This window comes from Stegodyphus dumicola, chromosome 1 (assembly GCF_044657685.1).
Source record: "Stegodyphus dumicola isolate Sdum_Otavi_A_Nest chromosome 1, ASM4465768v1".
In the NCBI taxonomy this organism is placed as follows: Eukaryota; Metazoa; Arthropoda; class Arachnida; order Araneae; family Eresidae; genus Stegodyphus; species Stegodyphus dumicola.
In genome coordinates this window covers 254,369,287-254,386,260 of record NC_140768.1, presented here as the reverse complement: position 1 = coordinate 254,386,260, position 16,974 = coordinate 254,369,287, and the positions used below count along the sequence as shown (strand labels likewise).

Here is a 16,974-nt window from a genome sequence, read left to right as displayed (position 1 = left end):
AACTCATATAATATATGCTTGACTCGTGTAATTTATGCACGGTTTTATTACTCATACAACGTGGGCAACTTTTGTCGCAAAGTTCAGTTACATCAATAATAAGGAACAAGTTTCTTTTTAACCAGAAAAGGTCAGCAAGACATGCTTATAATAAGCTGTAAACACTACCAACAGTTGTAATACAAAAACTAGCACTCTTTTATCGGATAACCTGATTGGTTAGTGCCGATTTACGTCACATTAAAAATGACTCGCTAGCGTTTGCTTTTTGCGGTCATTGCAGTCCGGAAACGCTGCTTTCAAAATAATCTGCAGAAATTTAATATAGCAAGAAAAAGTACATTAAAATTGTACATCTGGCAAAGTATACTTTTGTTTCTCACGTTTAAAACTAAAATATGATTCAATTTCAGAGCTTCATATTCTATTTTACGTAGCAGAAAAATTCCCGAAACAAACATGCAAAAATAAACCATGCCAAAATCCAAATGCGTATGAAACATTAGAAGATTACTTCTAGAATGAAAAGAAATAATAAATCTTGATATAATTTTAATTAAGTTATATACACTTTTTCAAAAAATTTTAAAACTTTTTATTTCATAAACTTTAACTCGTAAACGGATTTCTTCCGCGTAATATGAATATTTCTAAATAGACGAAATAATAGTCCTAAAGCAATGGATGTATTCAAGATAAAATTCACAATATTCAATATAACATAGTATACTGCCAGAAAAGAACTCAGTATTGCCACTTTATAATTTCAAAATTAAAATTATATGACCAAAAATAGTGGAAATTTTGTAACAAACACGAATTCTAGAAATATTTTGGATGGAAATATTCTTTTAACATAAAATTTAATTTTTAAATAGAAATGTCATTTCAGATTTAAATTTAAGAGAACTGTTTTTTAAAGTTACTGAGTCGAGTTACATCAACATAAACCGCGAAGGAATTGGATTTTCCCTCCCTTGAAAGCGTTAAATCAATCAAATTTAAGTAAAAACTCAACTCGCGTACACAGCAAATAAAATAACGTTGAAAAGCTTTTTCCCTCAAAATTTTATGAGAAAAATCTAGTTCTTGAAGATAAAAGAAGTAAATAATTGCGATCTAATACGCGGGTTAAAAACAAACTTATATATACTTGGTAGTTAATGAACTCGGTAGGGAAAAGTTATTTGTTTACAATAACGAAAAGTAAATAAAGGAAGTATATCTGGGAAAACAGCTAATAAATCCGAAAGCATGCTACTGCGCTATTTACCAGGCAAAAAATATAACAACCATAAGAATATCTCACCTCTAAGAAAACATCTTCCTTCGAACAGCGGTAGAGGAGGGGAGAGCAAACGAGAAATTTCAGACGATCGACCTTCAACTGTCGGTCGCAGTTTGACTGACAGTTTCATTGGGGCATTGACGGACAACGCCCTCTGGTGGCACGCACTTCATTAAATTACACACGCATCACTTCATGGTTATTAGAAACCACTTGCTAATAAACACGAGGAACTTCTTTCGTCAGTCACAAACACAGATGACAAAGAGTTTTAATGCTTAAGTATATAAATCCAGAGAGATAATAGCTAGGCCTAGGCAGCGACGACGTCGCCAAATGCTAGCGGCACAGATATCGGAAGCTCGCGGCGTGCGAAGGATCGGAATTGCGGTAGACGTTACTGGCACATGGCACAGTGATGTTAGTCGCTGGTCTGGCTGCAACTACGGACGGTCGGGAATCATCGCGACGTTCGGGTCGTTCCCGGCGACCTCGCGGGAGTTAACACTCGCCACGGGTTGCCATAGTAGTTATATGATTTGGCGTCTTTTCGCTTATTTGGCGCCATAAGTCATTTTTCATTTTAAATTTTGTATTTATTTTTTCTCTTCTCACTAACCGTTTAATGAGTAAAATAATATTTTTCATTTATTTTTATTACTTTTAAGATAGTTATAATTGTATCACAGATTATTCGCTAAATATTGAGTATATAAATAATTAAAATTGTTGCAGAAATTCGTAGAAATGGAAATAATTCAATATTATACATTAAAAACTAAACATATGAGAAAAATTAAGCATTGTTTTTGAAAAATATGATAAAACTTTCATCCGAATAATGATTTTGCAAAATATTTTTACTGTACAATATATATCTACAAATCCGTTTATTAAACTGAAATAAATTAAATTAATACTACATATTTTATTGCTTCATATATTTTTATTCTAAGTAATTAAATATTTTTATATCATTTGTTACATTATTTTATTTAAAGTTTTATTAGTAATTAATTAAAAATTTAATTATGTTATTCAAGCACAAATTAATTTCATGGAATAATTAATGTGTTAAATAAATAATTACATAATTATGCCCATTAAACTAATAATTTGACTACTCTTAGTGTTTTACAAGATTCAATATAGATGACATGCTTCCTTATATATTACCATTTGAAAATTGATGTTATGCGTAAATTTAAGTTTACTTAATTTTTGAATAAATTATGCATATTTACCGTTTCAAAAGCGAGAAGATCGCAGCACATTTTTTCTCCTCCTCCTTATAGTTTTCAAACGAATGACAAATTAAACATTACATACAATTAGTTCGTTTTTAATAAAAAAATTGAATTATATTAAATAATATAATTTCTTTTCAAAGTTTTCCGTAAGTACACTAGCTCCATGCTTTTGTTTATAAAATGATTCTTTCGCGACATACTTGGCGTGAAGTAATAAAAATAAAAGCATTTCCGAGTTTTCGCCAACGCTAGTAACCTCATCTGCCAAGTGACGTCACCGCCACGCGCGGTAGGTCACCAACGTGGGTCCTGAAGAGTAGGCGTTCGGTCGCCATTGGCCAACGGGGTAGCAAACGGCTGGCCAATTGCAGTGCTGTCCTTTTAACAGGACCTGTTCGAATTCGAACACCCCCATTATTGGCCGATTATCGATCAGACGAAAGAAAGTAGGAGGGGAGACTCACAGATAAAAAAACAAGGAAAGCTCATTGTTGGTCAATAAACTGGACATTCATGTTCATGTGTATATAATTCTCAGGAAGCAACAGTGTTTTATTCAGTGGATTTTATTATAACAATGGGTAATTATAGGAAGTAAACAATAATTTACTCCCGTAATTTTATTACACAATTTATTTAGTTGTCAAACAACAATGATTTTCAAACAGAAAACTGCTGGATCTGTACAATAAATTCGAAAAGAAGCAAGAGGAAAAAAAAAAAAAAAAAAATACAGGAGTATAAAATGATTTTCCTTAAAATGAAAAAAAAAAAAAAAACTGAATATAATAATTTAAATGATAATATTACTTTAAAATTTTGAGAGCTTTATTTCTTCGTTATCGGTCGCATTTATTGTAAGTATATCTAAGAGTAACCTGATATCGGAAGATAAACATCGGAAAATATCAAACAACTTCTCTCAAGTTACTCCTAGGACACATTAATTTCCTTATCCTTTTTTATATGTGCTGTAAACGATAATGTAACTTTGGAGGGGGGGTCATAGAGCAATTAATTTTATAAAAATTTTATTTCACGAGGAAAAAAACGGAATGTGCATAATGAAGAATTTTATTGGATGTATCCAATCACCGTGAATTACAGCTACTGCATGCACGCCTTCGTGAAGGATTTTCTAAGGGAAACTGTCTGGTAGGCAAAGGGCAGGGAATAAGATTTTGAAGATAGTGTGATATGTTGCGGTAATATCTTTAATGACATCTTCTTTTTATTAAACGGCATTTTTTCAAAGCTGTTCAATTTCAATAATTAAAATAATTGAAAATAAGAATATAAATTTTTAAAATAAAATTTTGGTAAGAAGAGCAACATGCTTTTAAAATACAGCATAGTAATTTAAATTTTATTTATTTAATTTTTAAACGTAAAATAATGATAGCGTTTCCTTAAATTTCTAACAATTTGCTTTCACAAGTAAGCTATGTTCATGAGTTTTGAAATCATTGCAATTTAAAAAAAAAAAAAAAAAAAAAAAGAAATCAAAGCCTTCAGATTTTATATTAAGCCCAAAGAAACTTTTTTTAACGTTTCGTGTGTAACCTTCCTTTATTTATCAAAAATCATGTTATTCGCACTTAAGCCATGAAATTTAATTCAACAGTAATATCATAAAATATTTAATAGAGCATATCTTTAGAGTTTCCGAAACACACTTTTGTGCTAGAGATTCCCCCCCCCCCTGTAGTGTTGTCATTGCTCGCTTTGAAATCGTCGAGTTTCTTAATCAAAAACTCATAAATGCTCTACAAAATATGAAATAGATCATAAAACAAATTCCAAGTTATGGCTTCCAGTAGCCCATATTCGTTATTCAAAACTTGATGCCTCTAAGTACCGTTGTTTTATCACAGTGCGAAAAACATGCATATATGTATGCAGATTCTTCATCATTTAATTATTTTAAATATAATACTGGGCTCTGGTAACAATTTATAAAGTGATTCGTTGTTTATAGTGAACCGACGCAAAATGCCAAAATGAAAATAATAGCCCTTCTGGGAAAATTGCTCCTTTGGGCTTTAAAAAAGGGAAAAAAAAAAAAAAAAAAACAGAGAGATAGCTGTATCGAGCCCAGAAGGGTTACTAGTCTTTTGGGCTAAAATTTCTTAACAGTAATCAATGTGTAGTCTACATTGGTTACTATTTTATTATTTATTTTTCCTGTCATATTTTGTTTAATTTACGAATTACAGAGATGTTTTTAATATAATTAACTTCAACGTCGAAATTTAATATAATATACAATTCATAAAAAAAAGTATTATTCGCAAGGCGCTTTCTTAGGTCAGTTTGTGCGAATTGAAAAAACAATATAAGCTACCATATTAATAAAGAAAGGTGTGCCGCAAACTCCGAAAAAAGTCTTAATAAAAAAGAAAAAAGAAATATCAGCTAACTTTTTCCACTCTTCTCATCAGAAAATAAAGAACGTTTGAAATTGTAAAGGTAGACTTGATTTGTTGCAACTTTTTACCACCAGAGGTGAGTTTAGTCTCCACTTTTTGATTGTATTACTTTTGTGTTCCCATAGGTTTTCAAATTGTTGCCACCACATGTTATATATTATTTGAAAAAGAAATTAAATAATGAAGAATCTGTACGTATGGTATGTATGTTCCTGGCATTTACGGGAAAATGACGGCACCTTAGAGCCACCGAATTTTTCATACACGTAGTCCTCCACCCAAACATAGGGACTGCGAAGCACTAATTTCGTATTGGTTTTTGATTTATTTCATATTTTGCACGAATCCAACGAATTTTTGTTCAATAAACTCAGCACATTGAAAGTGAAAAGCGGCAACTCTGTTCGAAGTAAAACAATTTTATCTCCAGCGAACCAAACTGTTGCCATTTCGCAAAATGTGAGATACTTATCTTTCAACTTTAATCCACAAATTAGGTTACACAGAAAACATTGTGTTGCCATTGCATCAAACAATATACTTGTTATCTCCACGCTCCAACGTGTTGCCATTCAGGAAAGCCTAAAATATTTAACTTTCAACTGTTACTGAGTAGGAAACGAAGTGATCAAAGAGCAACAGGCGCAGTCCTGAAAAAATATTTTTTCTACTTTTTAATCTGATTGGTGGATATAAAAATGCATTTAAATCGTGAGATGTCTAATTAGAAATATTTAATATTTTTATGAAACGAAACAAGCTGGACTAATTAAAATCACTCTCTATATATTTTATGATAACTCTTTTAGGCGGCTGCCTGCTCGAAAGACTAGTTTTTAAAGAAATAACATAACGAATATAAAAAATTGTACTGTAACTCCTAACATTTAACAGGAATACCAAAAATATCTTGTTTTTAAATATTTTGTGGTTTTGCTGTTGAATTTTCTGTGGCGTAAGTGCGAAGAAAGCGATGCTTAATAATAAAACTTAAAAATAAAATTGTATTAGTCGGAGTGAGTCTAAAAGAGCAGATTGGTAACCTGCGATGCTCAAAGAGAGCATAGAAAAACCTTAACAAATCATCTGGTGCGATGTTAAAATTTGCGATCCTATTTTCTTACACATTAATTTAAAAATCTTTCTTAACACTGCGTGTGTTGAGTTGGATTTTGAGGGAAGAAAAAATTGCTACATGTGAGAAACACCCAGAATTTTAAAGCTCTAGAAATTTTTAGATAAGAAGATATTGAGTATTCATAAGCCAAGAATATTCTTCATATAAAATAAATAGTTTAATAAAAATATAGTAACAATTAATTTAATAAATAAGTAGTCTCATATGAATTTAATTAATACTAATACATAGTTTAGTAATAGGTAAATTGTTTCACATGAATAGTTACAATTTTGTAATACATAAATAGCTTCATATAAATAGTTATAGTTTCGTATTAAATAAATAGTTTCTTATGAATAGAATATTTTTAGTTTCTTCTGAATTTCACATAAATAGTTTCGTATGAATAGTTATAATTTCGTAATAGATAAATAGCTTCTTAACAGTTATAGTTTCTCATGAATTCGGCATACGAATTTCTTGTGGAGGGTATCATATGAATTTAATTAATATTTAAAATAAAGAATGATCGTCGCAAAATGTATAATCTTTGAACTGTGAGTCACCTCTCTGCATAATTACATTACTATTATATCTCAAGCATTTTAATACAAATATCTTGTTTTCTTTTAATCATTTTCTACTATGCGCAAAAAACTCTATTTAAAATATACTAACAAGACAAAATATATCCCAAGCGCTCAATTAAAACGAGAGCATTTTCTTTATTTTAGAGCTCACTTAAAAATATTTATTTTTACTTTTTGTGAAAAAGGAAAGTCAGGCTAAAATATGCCGCTTTAAAAACACTAAACGATAATTATGAAAGAATGAAATAATGATTCGGAGAATTAATTATTTCTCTGATGTTCCTTCAAAACAGTTTTTAATATGATTATGTTTAATCAACTGTCAAAAAGTACCAACTACTGTAATTAGTTTATTTTATGACTTGAGAATTTAATTAAGAGTACATCTTACACCGTTCTGAGAAGCTTTAAAAGTATTTTAATTTTTATCTTAAAATTTATATCGATTAAACTGTTTGCTTTCTTAGCAAACATGTCATACAACATTCACTCGTATGTACATGAATTATAATATGTTTGAAATTAATCATAAGAGCAATTATTTGCCAAGGGAAAATGAGATATTAAAAAAAAAAAAAAAAAAAATCAAAGCGATGTAACGCATTCGAATCCTTAACATTGTGTTAATTTTTTTTTACCACTTTATTCTTTATTTTTTTTCGCTATTTTTAACGCACGACTGGCAACACTTTTTTTTATTATAAATAATACTTTTTTCATCCAAATTCTACGCTCATAATTTTCCTATTAAACTGAACTTGACACCACTGAATATAATAATAAGCACACGTTGACATTCATTGAAATCAAACTGTTCTGATACCCACACAAAGAAAATACTAAGCATATATCACTGAACGAAACATAAATTTTTACAGGAATAAAAAAGAAATTTACTTCAAAAATACATATATCAAGTGAAGCGTTACGATTTGTCTTCATTCTCTAAAATCATACACCCGACACTTTCTAATAACACGTGTTTTAGAAACAAACTATAAAGGATACGTATAAGCAAACCTAAAATATGTATTTTCGAATATAACATGGACGAAAAATGCTCTAATATTTTCACAGCTAACTCTACGGTTAGCTGCACATACGGTGTATGTTTACAGGAACGGGAAAAAATTGGAAAAAAGTAACTTTTCGGTGCCGTAAAAAAACTGAATTTTTCATATAGAAATTGTCGGTCTGTCCATGCTGAATACATGGTTTCATGCAGAAATTTTAATCCGAGGTGACAAGAAAACGAAGATGTTACATAAGTTTGAGCTGACTTACACAATAGGAGTTACGCATGACCAGCTTTAATCGTTGCTTGGCGTAACCAGCAAAGGAAAAAAAAAGCATAATTTTTTATTGGAAACATATTTCTCGCAAGTTGACACTACGATGAGTGAAAAAATAGTGTAATGTGCTAATTTACAACACACTTCTCTTATCCTAGTTGCGGTTATGACATTTACAAAAAACTCAGGGAAGTAAAATGATATGAAATTAAAGTATCCATTATATAACTTAAAAAAAAAAAAAATCTGTGCACAAAACGTCTGGCAGTTTTTCAATTATTTGACATAATTTTTGAAACATTAAAAGTAAGAGGAAATATGGAAAGCAATTCAAAAATAAGTAAGCAATTTTTAAAAGGCTGTATTCAGTATTCAGTATTCAGTGGGTTTTTAATAATCTCGTAACGCAATTAATTCAGAAATTACACTTTTAAATTGTGCTGTAAAATTTAAACTTTACCTGTATAAACCAACGACGCTCCATTCCTAAAGAATTATTGCCTTTCTCCATGTGTGCTTACGTAGAGTAAGTGGTTAGGACGTCCTGTTAATATTCGAAGATCCAGGGTTCGAATCCCGGGAGAGACACAATTTATTTTTACTGTTTATCAGTTTCGGAAAACTAATAATTCTAAACCTTTGCGTTAGAACATAAAGAATATCTATGATTAACTTCGAATGAAGCGACGATCATCATTACACTGCACTGCCTGAAGACCAACTAAGATACACATATTGAACATTTTTGCCTCTACGCGTTAATATAATTCTAAACTTATAGCATCTGTTTAAAGTTTTTTAGTCCAAAGGGGCAATTCGCCCTGAAGGACTATTAATTTCGTTTTGGCATTTTGCATCGAAAACTTTAAAAGGCTGTATCAGTTTCCAAATCGTTGCCACCATATAATATTGCTTTGAATTATATTTAAAGAAATGAAATAATGAAGAATCCGCATAAATGAATGTATGTTTCTCGCATTGTGTTAAAACAATGGTACGTAGAACTATCAAAATTTGAATAACATTATCTTCCATAGAATATGGGTGTGTGGAAGCCCTAATTTAAATTTGGAATATGTTTTGTTATCGATTTCATATTTTGTAAAACTTTAACGAATTTTTGAGTAACAAACTCGGCGATTTAAAAGCGAGCAATGACAACAATCTATCTAATCTACCTACCTAAAAACCTTTTTATCTCCAGCGCGTGAGATGGTGTATCGGAAATTCTAAAGATAGGCTCATTTTAAAATTAATTTGCGATATTGCTGTTGAACTGAATTTTATAGCTTGAGAACGTAAAACATGATATTTAATAAATGAAGGTAACACACAAAACGTTAAAAAAAAAGTCCCTTTGGACGTAATTTAAAATCTGAAACCTTTCAGATATTTATTTCTCCCCATTTACACATACGTACTCGTTTCGAAAACATCTCTCGTAAAAATATTTAAAAAACAGCCTATCTTTAGAATTTCTGATAGACAGATTCGTGCGCTGAAGGTAAAAATATTTTTTCCGCACAGCCTATTGCCCCTGCTCGCATTGAAAAAGTTGAGTTTTTTAATAAAAAAAAATTCGTTAACGTTTAAAAAATATGAAATAGATAATAAAACAAATTCGAAATTCAAGATTCGGGCTTCCAGGTGCCATATTCGTGTGGGGGGCTATCAAAATTTGATGGCTCTATGTACCGTCGTTTTTTTTCCCTGTGCGAGAAACATGCATAAATTCATGCAGATTCTTCATTATTTAATTTCTTTAAACATAATGCAAAGTGATAATATTCGGTGGCAACAATTTGAAAAGTGATACAGCCGTTTATAGTGATTCGACGCAAAATGGCAAAACGAAATTAATAGCCCGTCTGGGCAAATTGCCCCTTTGGACCTAAAAAAAAACTTTTGTTATCAGTTCATTTCGATTTCTTTTGATTTTGTTATCAGTTCATTTCGAAAATTTTGCTATACATCTCTTAAGTTAGCTATTTAAATAAACAAAAAAAAAAAAAAAAAAAAAAAAAAAAAAAATGAAACAGAATGACTCGAAAAATTTATATTAGCCATGCTTACTTTGAAAAGAACTATGTATTAAGAAATAAAAATGACACCTTTAATTTAAAGATGACCAATAGACAATGTTGGCACCTACATCTTTTCGCAGAAAATAGTTTGGCGCGTTTTGTCTTATAACAGAAAATAATTCTGAGAATGTTTAATTAGTATATTGTTTAATTAGTATAATTGCCATGCTCCAAGAAAAATTACCTATTTGCATTAACTCGTTCATTTATATAGATAATCACTTGCAGGAGATAGGTCTCCTGTAACTACAGACATAAAAATATGTACCATTTTAATGAAATACATTTTTGAAGAATTATAATCAACAAATAATTACTCAAATATGTGCCACAGATTTTATACCCGGTTATCGATCTGAGTACCAAATTCACCTTATTGTATGTACCTACAGTTCTACAGCAAATGATTTTCATAAAACTACCTACAGCAAATGATTTTCATAAAACGCTGATTTGTGAATAAAATTGTTTTCAGTATGTTAGTTATAATAAAACTGCATCGTATATGAAAATTGTTGAATATGTCATAGCTTTCGAAAATTGTAAACCAGGGAAAGGGACGCCAAGAATTCTTCCTACAGTGACAGAGAAACTGCAAGGACTCCAATCAGATCTAATGCAGATAAATTAATTATTAAAAATGGATCACAAATTAGAGGAGGTGTTCCCCCCCCCCTCATGAAGCAGATAAATTTTTTAATCAAATTTCAGTTTCGACTCCGAGATTATATAAAACCGTGTTAGGAATTATTAGAATACGTAAAAATCATTCAAAAACTGAAAAATTCAATTTCTTATGATCGTCTGCGTGTCCTGAGATAAAAGATAGACAAAATCTCTTGCGGATGCTGACAAAAAATGGAAGAACAAAATTCTTTCACTTTGCAGGTAAACTGGGAGTTGGTGGAACAGCCGCACCTGTAACTAGAGTTTAAATTGCATGGACTGAGGGTATCATTATATTACGGAAAACCGCATTAGGATTATCTGCCGATGGAAAGAGATGCCTTCGTGGAGCATTTTTTAAGGGACACAGGCTTGTGTTCATATTACAGATCAAAATGCGTGGAAACAATATTGTTTTCGTGGTCCTGTCGCATAAACGAAATAGATCGGTAGGATTCGACGTTACGATTAACTAACATGAAGAAATACTACAGTAAAACCTAAGACTTCTGAAAAGATCCCCTCTCCATTCTAAAAAGAGAAAATGATCGTATGGCAAAATTCAAAGAAAATGAAACACAGTTTGTGCGTCCAAAATCTTTACTTTCTACTGTCAAAAATTAAGGATATTGCAGGCTTATATGGGTTTATGAGGGCTCCTGAAGGCGGAATTTAATCTTAATTGATAACATTAAGAAAGCTAAAGTTTAAATTGATACTTAAAAGTCCAGTTCTAAGAAATTAAGTCCAGTTCCAATTCAGTCTAGTTCAATTTAGTCCAGCCCAATCTAAGTCCGCCGCCCAACCGGTATAGTGGCTAGCATCGCTGACTGCCGTGTCGAAAGGCTCGGGTTCGAATCCCGGAGAAGGCATGGATATTTGTAAATGTATACGGTGCGGTATGGCGGCACTCTAAATATGCGGCGAGCCGAAAGTCCTTTCTCTCATGTGGTTTCGTGGAAGGACAGAAGGGTGGGAGACCCTCGGACCCGTCCCCTCGGGATGCTCTCCATCAAAATTGGGGGCGTAACTGAGATAAATCGCACTGTCACCTGTAAGGTGCTCAAGGCTGTTGCCAACGGGAGGCGTAATCTAGCGCTCCTTGCCACGAGGAATTTCGTAGACTTGGGCTGACTACATCAGACAAGTGAGAATATGTAAGAACAACAACAACAACATCCAATTTAAAGTCCAGTTCTTAAAAACGGAAGAACTTTTTTTCCCGATTCACGAAAAAAAAAAAAAAAAAAAGCCTTAAATTAGAAATTCGGACTAGCATATAACATACAAAATTTTCTCCTCAGTCAGCAAAAACTATTCTAACTAGGCATTTATAAAAAAGTTATCAATATTATTTATTCAATTTGATTATTCGTTGCAAAATTTAACTTTACAAATGTTCAGAGGCTTAAGCATAATTATCGGCGTACGAGAATTTTCTACACTCACAGTATGCTGAGTCTAGAATAAAATACAATATCTTAATTCTGTAACATCTAGAACAATTAATGATAACTTTAATGTATGTCTGCTTGCTGGAAATTTAAAAAATATATATATATCCAGTTATCGTACTCGGTTTATTTTTAATTTGCATCCTTATCCTTTTCCAACCGTTAAAAAAGACCAAGATCTGAAAATCTCTGCTTTTCGAAAGCTTCCGGCCAACCGGAACCTAGGAAAAAGACATTGAGACATTTTTGTGGATCCACCCCAAACTCAATGGTCTGTGCAAGCAAGCAGGACAAGGGTGGCGCAACTCACGAATTGTCCATTTGTAAGAACGGCCGCCCCACCGTACGTGCCTCATTTGGGCCCTCGCCGAAAGATAGGGGGGATTTCGGCCATCAAGATTTTATGGCCCAAATCAATGGCTTCTTGAGCTTGCATTCGTGACCTAGCCACCTAGGGTTGCAGGGGCTCCGATTTCGCAAGAAGGAAAAAAAATAAAAAAGCTTCGATCGCTTTTTGTTTGTTCACAAAATTGGAATGCGCGATTGCGAAATAAAAGGTTCCAAGCTCATAATTGCTTCAGTTCTTTGATGCCTGGTATATCATTATCTACCGAAGTGAAGTAAACATCCTCATATGCTAATAAGATTATGCTCATTCGGCTTGTGACAACGCACAAAGATGCTTATTTGTCTTGGGATAAGATGCTTTTCTTATTATATATGTTTAAGGCATCTGAACTACAGGAAATATACGTACGCGCCCTGTCATATGATATAATCTTCTCCATCCACATATAGTGTTATATGTATATGTTCTTGATCTTCTTTATAATACAGTAATTTGTACCCGCAGCTCATACTGCCTGTACAGTCTAGGTTATTCACGCAAAACGAATAGGAAACAACTGCAAACTGCCTAGACCTCAGTTCTGAGGCAGAATTCAAGTTGCTTTTGATATGTTAGAAACAATCGCATTCACGAAGAGCTGAAAATAGTCAAATTATCGGCGCATTGTCACCATCTGGCTCGTACCTCTTAGAACAACCAGAGAAAAATTAATAATTCTGTTATCAAAGATTTGCAGTTATCATAAAGTCCCTACGAATAGTAAAAAGCCAGAGGCCATCTTTAAAAAAAATACCCAAATTCCTTAATTGTGCTATGTATCTAACTTTATACTTTGTTTATTTTGTCGATATGCAGAATATTACGTCTCTGTATTTTCAAACTGTGATAGTCTTCGGTTTACGTATTTTACTGTATGTAGTGATTTTACATGGAAAAAGTTTTTCATTAAACTACGAATGCCAAAAGATTGCACTTACCTCAAGTTATTACTAATGTTTTGTTTCAGCATTAAATCGCCAGCTTGACAGTTTGAATTTACTTATTAATATCACATGTGGTGCAACTAGATCTTTCTTTATCAAAATATGTTTCTTCTACTCTTCAATTTTTTTTTTTTTTTTTTCCCTGCACAACTTAGACAACAGTATCAAGTTATTTTGAAATTGTTTTCGCGAGAGCTAATTTTATTCGATATGGAGCAGAGCGCTGTAACCCAGGCACTTGGATGTATAACACCATTCCATCAATGAAGCTCATAGTATAGCAAACATATAGTATCACCTATCGTATAGCTCAATATTAGTAAACTAAGCACCCACAGCTCATAAGATTAAAAAACGGTTTACAGGACACAGACTTTCAATTTTAAACCATACAGGTGAATCTTTAACAAACAGGTACCCTTTAACAAAATATTAAAGTTCTTAATTCTATTTATTTGGGTGATTATGAGTCTTTTTTTTTTTTTTTTTTCGTACTAATTCGGGTAATTTAGCTTTAAATTCACTTATTAACCAAAGGCTACGATGCATAACGAACGCTAAACTAATAACATCTGTTCTTTTTTTGTTCAAAAGAAAAAAAAAAAAAAAAATAGCACGCAATAAAACTGTTCTTGCATAGTCGATTTACAACAAAATTTAACGGAGAGAAAACATATATTGAAATCTCGTCAATAGGCGAGTCAATTGTATCTATCCTAAATGTATTTTATACAAAGGTTCAAATATTCGCAGCCCGTTATATAATACATGATCAACTGATATCTCAACCAACATAAACGAAGGTTCTCATCAAAAAGCTGATGAGATGGTTTTCCAAATTTTAAAACCGTGTCATTTTTTGTCGAAATTTGATATCAAAGTGTTCGTGATTCCTAATAATTGTTCTTTCCGTGGATATATTAAGAAGGGTGGTTATACATTATTTCACATTAATATTAAAAATTATTAGAAGTTCAGTGTCTTTTATTTTACCCCTGAAATAAATCCCAAAATTGCAGCACCTAAATATATTTATCGCTTTTACATAAGCATTCAGTTTGCTATACTTTAATTTTACCTCTTATCTAAATTTTTTTATAATTTTTTACTTAAGTGCCTCACTTTTTTCACCTTCGTCAAGCATCATTGCATTAATACGACTAGCTAAATTTAAATGATGTGAACATTTAATGTTCCTTCATGCGCGCTATACATACCAATTCAGTTAATTTTCCCCCATCAAAGACAGCCCTCATATGCTTTGCTGTATTCAAATAACTAAACTGTAAATTTAATCGATAAAAATAGCTTTCATAGACGGGCATTTACGAGGAAAGACAATTTAGCGATCAACCATTAAAAAGTCATACTTAAAATATAATATATATTTTATCTTAAGTCATTTGTTCTACGTACAGCTATTATATACAGTGCAAAACAATCTGAGAGTAACAATTTTTTAATATTTTTTGCTAAAATTAAATTGCTTTCATGGGCTGAAGGTCATATTTAGAAACTGCATGTTTTTCATCAAAGGAATTCAATAAATTTCAGTAAAAATTCCAATCTGCAAAAACCAGTCACCTAAATTCTTAAAACTGTCGCCTGCTTATTCGCGCCAAAGCTGAGAGATTTTTAAACTTCTCTTCGTCAACGCTCGGAAATAAATAAACGGGAGAAGAGCGTAAGCCACTCAATTGTTGCATGTTCAGCAAAGCTGCTGAGCAAGGGGTCACCCTCCCATGTTGTGTTCGTCGTCGTCTTCGGGATCATTTATCAAGCCCTCATTTCCGTGGGCGACTTCACTTTTCTCACCACCCTGCACTCAATTCAAAAAGGTGAGTCAGCGGCCTTGGCGCCATGCTCTTCCTGGACCGGCAATGTCGCCAAGTGGCGAAACTCAGCTCTTCCTCAGGCGTTGTCCATAGATAACTAAACCAGAAAATCTCCCTCCCCACAATGGGGGGAAAAAAGACAATTTCAAAGGGGTAAGTATACTTCCTTTCAAGTCTGCAACAAATCGCCTTAAAACCTTTCCGCCCATCTTTATTTATAAGAGTTTTAATCGCAGGATACATGACGACTATTACCGTTTACATCGTTGGTGGTAAACTAAAAGAAAACCGGTTAATAAAGGGATTAGGCAACACTAAGATGGCATTCAAGAGCCGCAACCTCAAGGGGGTAGGAGGGCAGAAGCTTAACCCTCTAAAAATCTTCTCAGGTAATGAGAGGTCAGAATGCAGAGAAAAAAATTATATCATCAGGAAAAATTCGCCGCTAATAGACGGATTCAAGTTAAAGCGGAAATTACACAAGAAATGGTATCGGCCTCAAAAGGTAATTGAAATGCTTTGCCCCAAGACACTTGCGGGAATAATATAGAGAACTAGATATGATTAAGCTACTTTGTTATATTTTTTTTGTTAGATATGATGAGAAAGAAATTTATATGCCATGTATGAATGTTTACATGTAAGTTTAACTTTTTCCTGACATGTAATTCTCAAGGAAGTAGAAATGATATTGAAATTAAAATCCAAATTCGAAGTATGATAAACTGATATCATGAGTAGTATAGTATTCAAATAAACGTCTATCTATTTAACCATTTCTATTTTACATATGCAGAAATTCCACATGAAAATTATCTCCGATTAAATGCATCTGTGTAAAAGGAACTGTGGGATAAACTGAAAAGCTTAGTCAGTAATCAAGTAATCACTGACAAAATGTGAATTAGAACATTACTAACTGCCTTCACCGAGAGAATTATTTGTGAATTATATTATGAAAAGACATAATTAAACGACAATAATTTAAATACCAATCATATGTTTAAAATCGTTTTAAAATCCGATCTGGTCTATTAAAAAAGCATTTAATAATTGTTTAGTTGTGGGAGCTGATTATACAGCAGAGATTCAAGAACATAAAGCTAGTTAGGTCAAAATTTTCAAGACTATTTGGCATTTATCTGAACAATTTTGATTCTGAAAGAAAAGAAAAAAAAGTTTACTGGGCAATGCAAGTCAAAGTCAGTTGTCAATGCAAATCAAGCGAGCTGTCAAAAATAGTTACGAATACCTGGGAGTTGTACTATACGATTTGGCAGAAGGCACATAGTAGTCAGTTCGAAGGTATAGACTCCGTTTGTGAAGGTAACCAACTACGTTACTACGGTAAAGTTTTCTAAAAATTAAAACGAACTGAATCAACAAAAGAGAACTTCAACTCTACAAGTTCTTTTATAACATCTGACGGCAGGTTGTGAAATGCGGTCAAATATTTTTTTCAGAAAAACCAACCCACGATACACCTGTGGATGAATAAGGTTTGGTAAACTATATTTTGATGGATCACGATGAAGCATGGTAATAATAGACCAAGTAATGCACATTCAGTTTCAAAGCAATTATTAATTCGTATGCTAAAATAGGAATATAATCGATCTCTCAGGTGGCAAAAA

At 32.3% G+C, this 16,974-nt stretch overlaps 1 protein-coding gene across 2 annotated transcripts in view; it reads right to left on the bottom strand.

The window, feature by feature from the left end:
* LOC118186312 (protein tiptop-like) overlaps window positions 1-16,974 on the bottom strand; it is a 331,058-nt gene that overhangs the window by 31,094 nt on the left and 282,990 nt on the right. The window contains exon 1 of one of the 2 annotated variants that reach the window (XM_035356397.2): window positions 1,310-1,731. The exons of the other annotated variant lie outside the window; for it this stretch is intronic. Within the exon in view, the coding sequence (XP_035212288.1) occupies window positions 1,310-1,418 (109 nt within the window). The 5' untranslated portion in view covers window positions 1,419-1,731. Of the gene's footprint in view, window positions 1-1,309; window positions 1,732-16,974 lie in introns of those variants that run through there. 2 annotated transcript variants of the gene reach the window in all.